This window comes from Scyliorhinus torazame, chromosome 4, assembly GCF_047496885.1.
Source record: "Scyliorhinus torazame isolate Kashiwa2021f chromosome 4, sScyTor2.1, whole genome shotgun sequence".
Lineage (NCBI taxonomy): Eukaryota > Metazoa > Chordata > Chondrichthyes > Carcharhiniformes > Scyliorhinidae > Scyliorhinus > Scyliorhinus torazame.
Window position 1 is genome coordinate 349,048,486 of NC_092710.1, and position 16,034 is coordinate 349,064,519.

General features: G+C 55.8%; 1 protein-coding gene across 1 annotated transcript in view; it reads right to left on the bottom strand.

Annotated features, from left to right (window-relative positions):
- The window catches only part of LOC140411509 (dynein axonemal heavy chain 6-like), a 1,703,852-nt gene that overhangs the window by 279,284 nt on the left and 1,408,534 nt on the right, over positions 1 to 16,034 (bottom strand). Inside the window, exons 62-63 of the mRNA XM_072500595.1 lie at positions 14,235 to 14,394; positions 7,743 to 7,874 (exon numbers count right to left, since the gene is read on the bottom strand). Of these exons, the coding sequence (XP_072356696.1) occupies positions 7,743 to 7,874; positions 14,235 to 14,394 (292 nt within the window). The remainder of the gene's footprint in view (positions 1 to 7,742; positions 7,875 to 14,234; positions 14,395 to 16,034) is intronic.

Below are 16,034 nucleotides of genomic sequence, written 5' to 3' on the forward strand. Positions count from 1 at the left end.
CCTCCTTTAGCAATGTTTCAGTAATAGCTATCATATCCCAGTCCCATGTACCCATCCACGCTCTGAGTTCATCTGCCTTGTCCGTTAGGCCTCTTGCATTGAAATAAATGCAGTTCAATCTGTTTCTCTACCTTCCACTTTTCCCCTTACTGACTTTTGTTTCTATCATCTCCTTACTATCCTCTGACTTCCTGTATTGGTTCCGACCCCCCTCTCCAACTGCGCTAGCAAACCCCCCTTGGACGTTAGTTCCAGTCCTGCCCAGGTGTAGACCGTCCAATTTGTAATGGTCTCGCCGACCCCACAAACGGTTCCAATGCCTTCTCTTTGCTCCTGTCCTCTCTCTGCTCTGTGCTCCTGTCCTCTCACTCTCTGCTCCGTGCTCCTGTCCTCTCACTCTCTGCTCCGTGCTCCTGTCCTCTCTCCGCTCCGTGCTCCTGTCCTCTCACTCTCTGCTCCGTGCTCCTGTCCTCTCACTCTCTGCTCCGTGCTCCTGTCCTCTCACTCTCTGCTCCGTGCTCCAGTCCTCTCTCTGCTCTGTGCTCCTGTCCTCTCACTCTCTGCTCCGTGCTCCTGTCCTCTCACTCTCTGCTCCGTGCTCCTGTCCTCTCACTCTCTGCTCCGTGCTCCCTGCCTCTCACTCTCTGCTCTGTGCTCCTGTCCTCTCACTCTCTGCTCCGTGCTCCTGTCCTCTCACTCTCTGCTCCGTGCTCCTGTCCTCTCACTCTCTGCTCCGTGCTCCTGTCCTCTCACTCTCTGCTCTGTGCTCCTGTCCTCTCACTCTCTGCTCTGTGCTCCTGTCCTCTCACTCTCTGCTCCGTGCTCCTGTCCTCTCACTCTCTGCTCCGTGCTCCAGTCCTCTCTCTGCTCTGTGCTCCTGTCCTCTCACTCTCTGCTCCGTGCTCCTGTCCTCTCACTCTCTGCTCCGTGCTCCTGTCCTCTCACTCTCTGCTCCGTGCTCCCTGCCTCTCACTCTCTGCTCTGTGCTCCTGTCCTCTCACTCTCTGCTCCGTGCTCCTGTCCTCTCACTCTCTGCTCCGTGCTCCTTTCCTCTCACTCTCTGCTCCGTGCCCCTGTCCTCTCACTCTCTGCTCTGTGCTCCTGTCCTCTCACTCTCTGCTCTGTGCTCCTGTCCTCTCACTCTCTTCTCCGTGCTCCCTGCCTCTCACTCTCTGCTCCGTGCTCCCTGCCTCTCACTCTCTGCTCCGTGCTCCTGTCCTCTCACTCTCTGCTCCGTGCTCCTGTCCTCTCACTCTCTGCTCTGTGCTCCTGTCCTCTCACTCTCTGCTCCGTGCTCCTCTCCTCTCACTCTCTGCTCCGTGCTCCTGTCCTCTCACTCTCTGCTCCGTGCTCCTGTCCTCTCACTCTCTGCTCCGTGCTCCTGTCCTCTCACTCTCTGCTCCGTGCTCCTGTCCTCTCACTCTCTGCTCCGTGCTCCTGTCCTCTCACTCTCTGCTCCGTGCTCCTGTTCTCTCACTCTCTGCTCCGTGCTCCTGTCCTCTCACTCTCTGCTCCGTGCTCCTGTCCTCTCACTCTCTGCTCCGTGCTCCTGTCCTCTCACTCTCTGCTCCGTGCTCCTGTCCTCTCACTCTCTGCTCCGTGCTCCTGTCCTCTCACTCTCTGCTCTGTGGTCCTGTCCTCTCACTCCCTGCTCTCTGCTCCTGTCCTCTCACTCTCTGCTCTGTGCTCCTGTCCTCTCACTCTCTGCTCCGTGCTCCTGTCCTCTCACTCTCTGCTCCTGTCCTCCTGTCCTCTTACTCTCTTCTCCGTGCTCCTGTCCTCTCACTCTCTGCTCCATGCTCCTGTCCTCTCACTCTCTGCTCTGTGCTCCTGTCCTCTCACTCTCTGCTCCGTGCTCCTGTCCTCTCACTCTCTGCTCTGTGCTAATGTACTCTCACTCTCTGCTCCGTGCTCCTGTCCTCTCACTCTCTGCTCCGTGCTCCTGTCCTCTCACTCTCTGCTCTTTGCTCCTGTCCTCTCACTCTCTGCTCCGTGCTCCTGTCCTCTCACTCTCTGCTCCGTGCTCCCTGCCTCTCACTCTCTGCTCCGTGCTCCTGTCCTCTCACTCTCTGCTCTGTGCTCCTGTCCTCTCACTCTCTGCTCTTTGCTCCTGTCCTCTCTCTGCTCTGTGCTCCTGTCCTCTCACTCTCTGCTCCGTGCTCCTGTCCTCTCACTCTCTGCTCTGTGCTCCTGTCCTCTCACTTTCTGCTCCGTGCTCCTGTCCTCTCACTCTCTGCTCTGTGCTTCTGTTCTCTCACTCTCTGCTCCGTGCTCCTGTCCTCTCACTCTCTGCTCCGTGCTCCTGTCCTCTCACTCTCTGCTCTGTGCTCCTGTCCTCTCACTCTCTGCTCCGTGCTCCTGTCCTCTCACTCTCTGCTCTGTGCTCCTGTCCTCTCACTCTCTGCTCCGTGCTCCTGTCCTCTCTCTGCTCCGTGCTCCCTGCCTCTCACTCTCTGCTCCGTGCTCCTGTCCTCTCACTCTCTGCTCCGTGCTCCTGTCCTCTCACTCTCTGCTCTGTGCTCCTGTCCACTCACTCTCTGCTCCGTGCTCCTGTCCTCTCATTCTCTGCTCCGTGCTCCTGTCCACTCACTCTCAGCTCCGTGCTCCTGTCCTCTCACTCTCTGCTCCGTGCTCCTGTCCACTCACTCTCTGCTCTGTCCACCTGTCCTCTCATTCTCTGCTCCGTGCTCCTGTCCTCTCACTCTCTGCTCCTGTCCTCCTGTCCTCTCACTCTCTGCTCCGTGCTCCTGTCCTCTCACACTCTGCTCTGTGTTCCTGTCCTCTCACTCTCTGCTCCTGTCCACCTGTCCTCTCACTCTCTGCTCCGTGCTCCTGTCCTCTCACTCTCTGCTCCGTGCTCCTGTCCTCTCACTCTCTGCTCTGTGCTCCTGTCCTCTCACTCTCTGCTCCGTGCTCCTTTCCTCCCACTCCCTGCTCTGTGCTCCTGTCCTCTCACTCTCTGCTCTGTGGTCCTGTCCTCTCACTCTCTGCTCCGTGCTCCTGTCCTCTCACTCTCTGCTCCGTGCTCCTGACACGGTAAGACGCTGTTCCTTAACTACCTACCCCAGCGCACAAAAGATTTGCCTAGCTGCAGGATCCCCTCCGTACAGATCCAGGGATTCTGCATAGTTACCCTAATGGTACAGGGGAGGGAATTCAAAAACTACAAACTTAACGTCCTTCCCCAACTCTGTGCCCCCACCTTGCTGGGCTTAGATTTCCAATGTAACCTACAGAGCCTTACGTTTAAATTCGGCGGCCCCATACCCCACTCACTATCTGCGGCCTCGCCACCCTCAAGGTGCAACCCCCGTCCTTGTTTGCGAACCTCACCCCGGATTGCAAACCCGTCGCCACGAGGAGCAGACGGTACAGCGCCCAGGACCGGACCTTCATTCGGTCCGAAGTCCAGCGGCTACTAAAGGAGGGCATAATCCAGGCCAGCAATAGTCCCTGGAGAGCGCAGGTGGTAGTAGTGAAGACAGGGGAGAAACAAAGGATGGTCATTGACTATAGCCAGACCATCAACAGGTACACACAACTAGACGCGTACCCTCTCCCCCGCATATCCGACATGGTCAATCGGATTGCCCAGTATAAAGTCTTCTCCACCGTGGACCTCAAGTCCGCCTACCATCAGCTCCCCATCCGCCCAAGTGACCGCAAGTACACAGCCTTCGAGGCAGACGGGCGATTATACCATTTCCTACGGGTCCCTTTTGGCGTCACAAACGGGGTCTCGGTCTTCCAACGGGAGATGGACCGAATGGTTGATCAACATGGGTTACGGGCCACGTTCCCGTACCTCGTCAATGTAACCATCTGCGGCCACGATCAGCAGGACCACGACGCCAACCTCCAAAAATTCCTCCAGACCGCCAAAGCCTTGAACCTCACGTACAACGAGGACAAGTGCGTTTTTAGCACCGATCGGCTAGCCATTCTGGGCTACATAGTGCACAATGGGATAATAGGCCCCGACCCCGAACGTATGCGCGCACTCATGGAATTTCCCCTCCCGCACTGCCCAAAAGCCCTGAAACGCTGCCTGGGGTTCTTTTCGTACTACGCCCAGTGGGTCCCCCAGTACGCAGACAAGGCCCGCCCCCTAATACAGACCACGACCTTCCCTCTGTCGACAGAGGCTTGCCAGGCCTTCAGCCGCATCAAAGCGGACATCGCAAAGGCCACGATGCGCGCCATCGACGAGTCCCTCCCCTTCCAGGTCGAGAGCGACGCCTCCGACGTAGCTCTCGCGGCTACCCTTAACCAAGCGGGCAGACCCGTGGCCTTCTTCTCCCGAACCCTCCACGCCTCAGAAATCCGCCACTCCTCAGTGGAAAAGGAAGCCCAAGCCATAGTGGAAGCTGTGCGACATTGGAGGCATTACCTGGCCGGCAGGAGATTCACTCTCCTCACTGACCAACGGTCGGTAGCCTTCATGTTCGATAATGCACAGCGGGGCAAGATTAAAAATGACAAGATCTTAAGGTGGAGGATCGAGCTCTCCACCTTCAACTATGAGATCTTGTACCGGCCCGGAAAGCTTAACGAGCCGTCCGATGCCCTATCCCGCGGCACATGTGCCAACGCACAAATTGACCGCCTCCAAACCCTCCACGAGGACCTCTGCCACCCGGGGGTCACTCGGTTTTACCACTTCATCAAGTCCCGCAATCTCCCATACTCTTTAGAGGAGGTCCGTACAGTCACAAGGGACTGCCACATCTGCGCAGAATGCAAACCGCATTTTTTCAGGCCAGATGGAGCGCACCTGATTAAGGCTTCCCGCCCCTTTGAACGCCTCAGTCTCGATTTCAAAGGGCCCCTCCCCTCCACCGACCGCAACGCGTATTTCCTTAATGTAGTGGACGAATACTCCCGCTTCCCTTTTGCCATTCCCTGCTCCGACATGACCGCGGCCACAGTCATTAAAGCCCTGAACAGCATCTTCACGCTGTTCGGTTACCCCGCATACGTCCACAGCGACAGGGGGTCCTCTTTCATGAGTGACGAGCTGCGCCAGTTCCTGCTCAGCAAGGGCATAGCCTCAAGCAGGACGACCAGCTACAACCCCCGGGGGAACGGGCAAGTAGAAAGGGAGAACGGCACGGTCTGGAAGGCCGTCCTACTGGCCCTACGGTCCAGGGATCTCCCAGTTTCACGGTGGCAGGAGGTCCTCCCGGACGCTCTCCATTCCATCCGGTCGTTATTATGTACAAGCACTAATCAAACGCCTCACGAGCGCCTCCTTGTCTTCCCTAGGAGGTCCTCCTCTGGAACGTCGCTGCCGACCTGGCTGGCGGCCCCAGGACCCATCCTGCTCCGAAAGCACGTGCGGGCACATAAGGCGGACCCGTTGGTCGAAAGGGTTCACCTCCTCCACGCAAACCCCCAGTACGCCTACGTGGAGTACCCCGATGGCCGACAGGACACGGTCTCCCTGCGGGATCTGGCGCCCGCCGGCACCACGCACACCCCCCCGACACCATCAACCCAACCGCCCCCCTTCCTGCCACCGCCGCACCCCGCGACCGCCCCCTTCCCAGGAGGGTCAGTCCCCTTCCCCTTTGCACCGACAGCTGAAACCGTGCGGCTCCCGGAGGCGACAACACTGGTACAAGCACCACCACCACCGCCGGGGCCGAGGCGATCGACACGGACGACCAGACCGCCCGACCGACTCGTGGCGTCGATGTAAAACAAAGATGGACTGTCCAATGAACATTTTGCTTTTCCTATACCCTCTGTAAATAGTTGTAACAGGACGATACTGTCCAATACTGTACTACCATGTAACTGTTCTATCCTCCCAGGACCAGCCCTGTAAACCCTTACTACCATACGAAGCATCACCCCGCCGGGTTCATTTTTGACAAGGGGTGAATGTGGTAGTATGTATTGGGGGTCATGTGGGACTGGAAGCCCTAATGTCATTGGCTGACAGATCCCGGGTCCTGGTTGGCCGTTGACCTCAAGCTCCGCCCTGAAGGCGAAGTATAAGAAGCCGGTGCCAACCCCCGCAGGCCAGTTTACTATCGGGCTGCTGGGGAACAGACACGCTTAATAAAGCCTCATCGACTTCACTCTATTCGTCTCACGGAGTCTTTGTGCGCTACATCCTCTCACTCTCTGCTCCGTGCTCCTGTCCTCTCACTTTCTGCTCCTGTCCTCTCACTCTCTGCTCCGTGCTCCTGTCCTCTCACTCTCTGCTCCGTGCTCCTGTCCTCTCACTCTCTGCTCCGTGCTCCTGTCCTCTCACTCTCTGCTCCGTGCTCCTGTCCTCTCACTCTCTGCTCTGTGCTCCTGTCCTCTCACTCTCTGCTCCGTGCTCCTGTCCTCTCACTCTCTGCTCCGTGCTCCTGTCCTCTCACTCTCTGCTCTGTGGTCCTGTCCTCTCACTCTCTGCTCCGTGCTCCTGTCCTCTCACTCTCTGCTCCTGTCCTCACACTCTCTGCTCCGTGCTCCTGTCCTCTCACTCTCTGCTCCGTGCTCCTGTCCTCTCACTCTCTGCTCCGTGCTCCTGTCCTCTCACTCTCTGCTCCGTGCTCCTGTCCTCTCTCTGCTCCGTGCTCCCTGCCTCTCACTCTCTGCTCCGTGCTCCTGTCCTCTCTCCCTCTTCTCCGTGCTCCTGTCCTCTCTCTGCTCCGTGCTCCCTGCCTCTCACTCTCTGCTCCGTGCTCCTGTCCTCTCTCTGCTCTGTGCTCCCTGCCTCTCACTCTCTGCTCTGTGCTCCTGTCCTCTCACTCCCTGCTCTGTGCTCCTGTCCTCTCACTCTCTGCTCTGTGCTCCCTACCTCTCACTCTCTGCTCTGTGTTCCTGTCCTCTCACTCTCTGCTCTGTGCTCCCTACCTCTCACTCTCTGCTCCTGTCCTCTCACTCTCTGCTCCGTGCTCCTGTCCTCTCACTCTCTGCTCCGTGCTCCTGTCCTCTCACTCTCTGCTCCGTGCTCCTGTCCTCTCACTCTCTGCTCCGTGCTCCTGTCCTCTCACTCTCTGCTCTGTGCTCCTGTCCTCTCACTCTCTGCTCCGTGCTCCTGTCCTCTCACTCTCTGCTCCGTGCTCCTGTCCTCTCACTCTCTGCTCTGTGGTCCTGTCCTCTCACTCTCTGCTCTGTGCTCCTGTCCTCTCACTCTCTGCTCCGTGCTCCTGTCCTCTCACTCTCTGCTCCGTGCTCCTTTCCTCTCACTCTCTGCTCCGTGCTCCTTTCCTCTCACTCTCTGCTCCGTGCTCCTGTCCTCTCACTCTCTGCTCCGTGCTCCTGTCCTCTCACTCTCTGCTCTGTGCTCCTGTCCTCTCACTCTCTGCTCCGTGCTCCTGTCCTCTCACTCTCTGCTCTGTGCTCCTGTCCTCTCACTCTCTGCTCCGTGCTCCTGTCCTCTCACTCTCTGCTCCATGCTCCTGTCCTCTCACTCTCTGCTCTGTGCTCCTGTCCTCTCACTCTCTGCTCTGTGCTCCTGTCCTCTCACTCACTGTTCCGTGCTCCTGTCCTCTCACTCTCTGCTCCGTGCTCCTTTCCTCTCACTCTCTGCTCCGTGCTCCTGTCCTCTCACTCTCTGCTCTGTGCTCCTGTCCTCTCACTCTCTGCTCTGTGCTCCTGTCCTCTCATACTCCCCGTCACCAGTCCTGTCCTCTCACTCTCGTGAGACTCAGCAGAGGATTCCATGTCCTGTAGACTGGAACTTGTGCAGGAAAATCCACACAGACATGAATTTGTGATGTGCCTCCAGCTTCCGTGCTTACCTTCCGCACTTCGTGATAATGCTCTATGGCTAGCACCCATTGACACAGGGAACGACATGCCGTTGACACCATGCCCACCCGATCAGGGTTGAAATCAGGGTGCTTTGAATAAAATTTCAACTTTGTGAAGACCTGGGAAAAATTAAAAACAATTCTTTAATAATCTTTATTGTCACAGGTAGGCTTACACTAACACTGCAATGACGTTACTGTGAAAATCCCCTCGTCGCCACATTCCGCGCCTGTCCGGGTCACAGAGGGAGAATTCAGAATGTCCAATTCACCTAACAACACGTCTTTCAGGACTTGTGGGAGGAAACCGGAGCACCCGGAGGAAACCCCCGCAGACACGGGGAGAACGTGCAGACTCCGCACAGACAGTGACCCAGCTGGGAATCGAACCTGGGACCCTGGAGCTGTGAAGCAACTGTGCTAACCACTGTGCTACCGTGCTGCCCTAATGTCACTGCCGGCTGGACTGAGTTTATCAACATCTCTCATCAATTGATGTTGTTGCTGAGCTGATGGGACTTTTAATCTTTAAATCTTAGCAAATCCAATATTTATTGTCAATCTCTAATTGCTCTTGAGAAGGTGGTGTGCTGCCTTTCTGAACTCGTGCAGCTCCCGTGCTGTAGGTACACCTGCTGTGCTGTTAGGGAGGGAGTCCCAGGATGTTGTCCCAGCGACAGTGAAGGAGCGGCGATATATTTCCCAGTCAGGGTGGTGAGTGACTTGGACGGGAACCTCCAGGTGGTGAGGTTCCCAGGTATCTGCTGCTCTTGTCCTTCTAGATGGTAGTGGTCGTAGGGTGGAAGGTGCTGTCTGAGGAACCTTGGTGAGTTACTGCAGTTCATCCTGTAGATGGTACACACGGCTGCTACTGTGTGTCGGTGGTGGAGGGTTTGAATGTTTGTGGAAGGGGAGCAATCAAGCAACTGCTTTGTCCTGGATGGTGTTGAGTAAGTGCAGAGTCTCCAATCACACTTGCATATGTTGGACAGGCTTCTGGTCAACGGTAACATCCAAACTGTTGGTGGTTGGTATTCAGAATGGTAATACACCTGAATGACAAGGGGCGGTGGTCAGATTCTATCTTCCTGGCTGACTCACATCAATGAGCATTAGTTCATTGTCTGGCGCTTGTCTGGTGTGAATGAAACTTGCCACTTGTCAACCCACTTGCCCAGGTCTTGCTGCATTTGGACATGGGCTACTTCAGTATTCTGGGGCGGTATTCTCCGACCCCCCCGCCGGGTCGGAGAATCGCCGGGGGCTGGCGTGAATCCCGCCCCTGCCGGTTGCCGAATTCTCCGTCACCTCGAAAACAGCGTGAATGCGTTTCACTCCGCCCGGACAGTATTCACCGTTTGCATATCATTAGCGGGCCCTACCCGGTACTCACCCGGGCCTCCGCGATGCTCCACCTCCGATGGGCCATGGACCTGACGCCGTGGTTCACTGGTGCTTTTAAAAATGGTGAAACTCACTCTCCAGTCAGTGAGTGAGTGTGAGGGGGGATCTCACCTTCTCCAGTGAGTGAGTGTGAGGGGGATTCTCACCTTCTCCAGTCAGTGAGTGTGCGGGGGGATCTCACCTTCTCCAGTGAGTGAGTGTGAGGGGGAATCACACCTTCTCCAGAGAGTGAGTGTGAGGGAGAATCTCACCTTCTCCAGTGAGTGAGTGTGAGGGAGAGTGTCACCTTCTCCAGTGAGTGAGTGTGAGGGGGAATCTCACCTTCTCCAGTGAGTGAGTGTGAGGGAGAGTGTCACCTTCTCCAGTGAGTGAGTGTGAGGGGGAATCTCACCTTCTCCAGTGAGTGAGTGTGAGGGGGATTCTCACCTTCTCTCGTGAGTGAGTGTGAGGGGGAATCTCACCTTCTCCAGTGAGTGAGTGTGAGGGGAAATCTCACCTTCTCCAGTCAGTGAGTGTGAGGGAGAGTGTCACCTTCTCCAGTGAGTGAGTGTGAGGGAGAGTGTCACCTTCTCCAGTGAGTGAGTGTGAGGGAGAGTGTCACCTTCTCCAGTGAGTGTGAGGGGGAATCTCACCTTCTCCAGTGAGTGAGTGTGAGGGGGAATCTCACCTTCTCCAGTGAGTGAGTGTGAGGGGGAATCTCACCTTCTCCAGTGAGTGAGTGTGAGGGGGAATCTCACCTTCTCCAGTGAGTGTGAGGGAGAATCTCACCTTCTCCAGTGAGTGAGTGTGAGGGGGAATCTCACCTTCTCCAGTGAGTGAGTGTGAGGGGGAATCTCATCTTCTCCAGTGAGTGAGTGTGAGGGGGAATCTCACCTTCACCAGTGAGTGAGTGTGAGGGGGAATCTCACCTTCTCCAGTGAGTGAGTGTGAGGGAGAGTGTCACCTTCTCCAGTGAGTGAGTGTGAGGGAGAGTGTCACCTTCTCCAGTGAGTGAGTGTGAGGGAGAGTGTCACCTTCTCCAGTGAGTGAGTGTGAGGGAGAGTGTCACCTTCTCCAGTGAGTGTGAGGGGGAATCTCACCTTCTCCAGTGAGTGAGTGTGAGGGGGAATCTCACCTTCTCCAGTGAGTGAGTGTGAGGGGGAATCTCACCTTCTCCAGTGAGTGTGAGGGGGAATCTCACCTTCTCCAGTGAGTGAGTGTGAGGGGGAATCTCACCTTCTCCAGTGAGTGAGTGTGAGGGGGAATCTCACCTTCTCCAGAGAGTGAGTGTGAGGGGGAATCTCATCTTCTCCAGTGAGTGAGTGTGAGGGGGAATCTCACCTTCTCCAGAGAGTGAGTGTGAGGGGGAATCTCACCTTCTCCAGTGAGTGAGTGTGAGGGGGAATCTCACCTTCTCCAGTGAGTGAGTGTGAGGGAGAGTGTCACCTTCTCCAGTGAGTGAGTGTGAGGGGGAATCTCACCTTCTCCAGTGAGTGAGTGTGAGGGAGAATCTCACCTTCTCCAGAGAGTGACTGTGAGGGGGAATCTCACCTTCTCCAGTGAGTCATTGTGAGGGAGAATCTCACCTTCTCCAGTGAGTGAGTGTGCGGGAGAATCTCACCTTCTCCAGTGAGTGAGTGTGAGGGGGAATCTCACCTTCTCCAGTGAGTGAGTGTGAGGGAGAGTGTCACCTTCTCCAGTGAGTGATTGTGCGGGGGAATCTCACCTTCTCCAGTGAGTGAGTGTGAGGGGGAATCTCACCTTCACCAGTGAGTGAGTGTGAGGGGGAATCTCACCTTCTCCAGTGAGTGAGTGTGAGGGAGAGTGTCACCTTCTCCAGTGAGTGAGTGTGAGGGAGAGTGTCACCTTCTCCAGTGAGTGAGTGTGAGGGAGAGTGTCACCTTCTCCAGTGAGTGAGTGTGAGGGAGAGTGTCACCTTCTCCAGTGAGTGTGAGGGGGAATCTCACCTTCTCCAGTGAGTGAGTGTGAGGGGGAATCTCACCTTCTCCAGTGAGTGAGTGTGAGGGGGAATCTCACCTTCTCCAGAGAGTGAGTGTGAGGGGGAATCTCACCTTCTCCAGTGAGTGAGTGTGCGGGGGAATCTCACCTTCTCCAGTGAGTGAGTGTGAGGGGGAATCTCACCTTCTCCAGAGAGTGAGTGTGAGGGGGAATCTCACCTTCTCCAGTGAGTAAGTGTGCGGGGGAATCTCACCTTCTCCAGTCAGTGAGTGTGAGGGGGAATCTCACCTTCTCCAGTCAGTGAGTGTGAGGGGGAATCTCACCTTCTCCAGTGAGTGAGTGTGAGGGGGAATCTCACCTTCTCCAGTGAGTGAGTGTGAGGGGGAATCTCACCTTCTCCAGTGAGTGAGTGTGCGGGGGAATCTCATCTTCTCCAGTGAGTGAGTGTGAGGGGGAATCTCACCTTCTCCAGTGAGTGAGTGTGCGGGGGAATCTCATCTTCTCCAGTGTGTGAGTGTGAGGGGGAATCTCACCTACTCCAGTGAGTGAGTGTGAGGGGGAATCTCACCTTCTCCAGTGAGTGAGTGTGAGGGGGAATCTCACCTTCTCCAGTGAGTGAGTGTGAGGGGGAATCTCACCTTCTCCAATGAGTGAGTGTGAGGGGGAATCTCACCTTCTCCAGTGAGTGAGTGTGAGGGGGAATCTCACCTTCTCCAGTGAGTGTGAGGGGGAATCTCACCTTCTCCAGTGAGTGAGTGTGAGGGGGAATCTCACCTTCTCCAGTGAGTGAGTGTGAGGGGGAATCTCACCTTCTCCAGTGAGTGAGTGTGAGGGAGAGTGTCACCTCTCCAGTGAGTGAGTGTGAGGGAGAATCTCACCTTCTCCAGTCAGTGAGTGTGAGGGGGAATCTCACCTTCTCCAGTGAGTGAGTGTGAGGGAGAGTGTCACCTTCTCCAGTGAGTGAGTGTGCGGGGGAATCTCACCTTCTCCAGTGAGTGAGTGTGCGGGGGAATCTCCCCTTCTCCAGTGAGTGTGAGGGGGAATCTCACCTTCTCCAGAGAGTGAGTGTGAGGGGGAATCTCACCTTCTCCAGTGAGTGAGTGTGAGGGAGAGTGTCACCTTCTCCAGTGAGTGAGTGTGAGGGGGAATCTCACCTTCTCCAGTGAGTGTGAGGGGGAATCTCACCTTCTCCAGTGAGTGAGTGTGAGGGAGAGTCTCACCTTCTCCAGAGAGTGAGTGTGAGGGAGAGTGTCACCTTCTCCAGTGAGTGAGTGTGCGGAGGAATCTCCCCTTCTCCAGTGAGTGTGAGGGGGAATCTCACCTTCTCCAGTGAGTGAGTGTGAGGGAGTATCTCACCTTCTCCAGTGAGTGAGTGTGAGGGAGAGTCTCACCTTCTTCAGTGAGTGAGTGTGAGGGGGAATCTCACCTTCTCCAGTGAGTGAGTGTGAGGGAGAATCTCACCTTCTTCAGTCAGTGAGTGTGAGGGGGAATCTCACCATTTTCCAGTGAGTGAGTGTGAGGGAGAGTCTCACCTTCTCCAGTGAGTGAGTGTGCGGGGGAATCTCACCTTCTCCAGTGAGTGAGTGTGAGGGAGAGACTCACCTTCTCCAGAGAGTGAGTGTGCGGGGGAATCTCACCTTCTCCAGTGAGTGAGTGTGACGGAGAGTGTCACCTTCTCCAGTGAGTGAGTGTGCGGGGGAATCTCATCTTCTCCAGTGAGTGAGTGTGAGGGAGAGTGTCACCTTCTCCAGTGAGTGAGTGTGAGGGGGAATCTCACCTTCTCCAGTGAGTGAGTGTGAGGGAGAGTGTCACCTTCTCCAGTGAGTGAGTGTGCGGGGGAATCTCACCTTCTCCAGTGAGTGAGTGTGAGGGAGAGACTCACCTTCTCCAGTGAGTGAGTGTGCGGGGGAATCTCACCTTCTCCAGTGAGTGAGTGTGAGGGGGAATCTCACCTTCTCCAGTGAGTGAGTGTGAGGGGGAATCTCACCTTCTCCAGTGAGTGAGTGTGCGGGGGAATCTCACCTTCTCCAGTGAGTGAGTGTGAGGGGGAATCTCACCTTCTCCAGTGAGTGAGTGTGAGGGGGAATCTCACCTTCTCCAGTGAGTGAGTGTGAGGGGGAATCTCACCTTCTCCAGTGAGTGAGTGTGAGGGGGAATCTCACCTTCTCCAGTGAGTGAGTGTGAGGGGGAATCTCACCTTCTCCAGAGAGTGAGTGTGAGGGAGAGTGTCACCTTCTCCAGAGAGTGAGTGTGCGGGAGAATCTCACCTTCTCCAGTGAGTGAGTGTGAGGGGGAATCTCACCTTCTCCAGTGAGTGAGTGTGAGGGAGAGTGTCACCTTCTCCAGTGAGTGAGTGTGCGGGGGAATCTCACCTTCTCCCGTGAGTGAGTGTGAGGGAGAGTGTCACCTTCTCCAGTGAGTGAGTGTGCGGGGGAATCTCACCTTCTCCAGAGAGTGAGTGTGCGGGAGAATCTCACCTTCTCCAGTGAGTGAGTGTGCGGGGGAATCTCACCTTCTCCAGAGAGTGAGTGTGCGGGAGAATCTCACCTTCTCCAGTGAGTGAGTGTGCGGGAGAATCTCACCTTCTCCAGTGAGTGAGTGTGCGGGAGAATCTCACCTTCTCCAGTGAGTGAGTGTGCGGGAGAATCTCACCTTCTCCAGAGAGTGAGTGTGAGGGGGAATCTCACCTTCTCCAGTGAGTGTGAGGGGGAATCTCACCTTCTCCAGTGAGTGAGTGTGAGGGGGAATCTCACCTTCTCCAGTGAGTGAGTGTGAGGGGGAATCTCACCTTCTCCAGTGAGTGAGTGTGAGGGAGAGTGTCACCTTCTCCAGTGAGTGAGTGTGCGGGGGAATCTCACCTTCTCCCGTGAGTGAGTGTGAGGGAGAGTGTCACCTTCTCCAGTGAGTGAGTGTGCGGGGGAATCTCACCTTCTCCAGAGAGTGAGTGTGCGGGAGAATCTCACCTTCTCCAGTGAGTGAGTGTGCGGGGGAATCTCACCTTCTCCAGAGAGTGAGTGTGCGGGAGAATCTCACCTTCTCCAGTGAGTGAGTGTGCGGGAGAATCTCACCTTCTCCAGTGAGTGAGTGTGCGGGAGAATCTCACCTTCTCCAGTGAGTGAGTGTGCGGGGGAATCTCACCTTCTCTGGGATCTGGTCCTTGTCCAGTTTCAGCAGGTGTTTCAGGAAACTTGGGTCTCCAAGCAGCAGTTTAGCAGTGGTCCATTGAGGGGCTTTCTGCAGCAGGACGCAGATTGCGTTCATCACTGTGAGAACCAGGGTTGGAGGGTTAGTGTAGACTCTGCAAAACAGATTCAGGAGTCTTACCGGCAAGTATTCAGACAGTGCATGGATTATTTTTAAAGTATTTTTATTCGATAAATGTTCAACATTTTCACAATGGGAAAACAGCCACAAACAACCCCAACAAAGCCCCCCCCCCCCCACCCCCCCCCCAGCTCCACCCCCTCCCTCAGCAGGCAGCAATGACCATCTCTCGAAAGAGTATGATGAGCAAGCCTCAACAATGGGTCCTCCATTCGCCCTCCCCCTCAGCACAAGCTTCACCTTCCCCAGGGTCAGAAACTCCAGCAGGTCCCCCGCCAGGCCAGGCACCGGGTGGAGAGTCTGACCTCCACCCCCCAACAAGACCTGCTTCCGAGCGATCAGCGAGGTGAAGGCTAAGATTCCTGCCCCCACTCCCACCTGCAATTCGGGCCAATCCGACACCCCGAATATGGCTTCTTGGGGACTGAGCTCCACATCCACGTGTAAGACTCCGCCGGGATTCTACTGAACACCGTCCTCCAAAACGTTCCAGCTTCAGGTAGAACCAAAACATATGAACATGGTTCACTGGGGCCCTCCCACATCTCCACCGACATCCGCCACTTCCCCGAACAGCCAGCTGATCCTTGGTTTAGTGAGGTGTGCCATGTGCTCTACCTTCAGCTCTGTCAGCCCCAACCTCGCACACCAAGTTGAGGCATTCACTCTGCGCAGCAGCTCACATCACAGTCCCTCTTCCAGCGCCACCCCCATCTCTTCCTCCCACTTGGCCTTAATCCTCCTCCAGAATCCTCCCATGAATTGCTGAGATGACCCCTCTCTCCAGCGCCCCCGCTGACAGCACAGCCTCCAACAATGAGGAGGCAGGCGCCTCGGGAAGGTCAGGAAAACCTTCCTCCTAAGCTCCCGTGCCTGCATGTACCTAAACCCTTGCCCCTGCGCCAACCCATACTTCTCTCCCAGCTCCTGCAGGCTTGCAAATTTCTCCCCAATCCTTAATTTCCTTAATCCCACTATTATCCCATTCCTGAAACCTTGCATCCATCCACCCGATTCAAACCCATGTTTCCCCTAATCAGCAACCCTCTGACCCGGCCCCCTGCTTAAAGTGCAAATCTTCAATGTGGCCACCACTACCGGACTCATCGAATAACTTCCTGGGGCCACCGGGAGCAGCACAGTTGCCAGCGCTCGCAATCCTGACCCTTAAAGGAGCCTGTCTTCATCTTTACCCACAGAGATCACCCCCACCCCCACCCCCTTGCTCTAGACCCGCACCTTCTAATAATAATAATAATCCCTTATTGTCACGAGTAGGCTTCATTGAAGTTACTGTGAAACGCCCCTAGTCGCCACATTCCGGCGCCTGTTCGGGGAGGCTGGTACGGCTGCCTTGTTCTGCATTACAAGCCAGCTGTTTAGCCCACTATGCTAAACCAGCCCCAGACCAGCCCCATTCTCTGCATTCGCCACCCAATACCCCCCAATCTCCCCCCCCCGTGCAGCTTAAAATAGCCCGACATCAGCCGATTCATTCGCACGCTTGCTACTGGTGCCTAATATAGCAACCGCACCCAATCAGTGAAGCCCTATCCAAACCCGAACCTTCCCAACACCTCCCACAAATAATTCCATTCCACCCGGTCAAAGGCC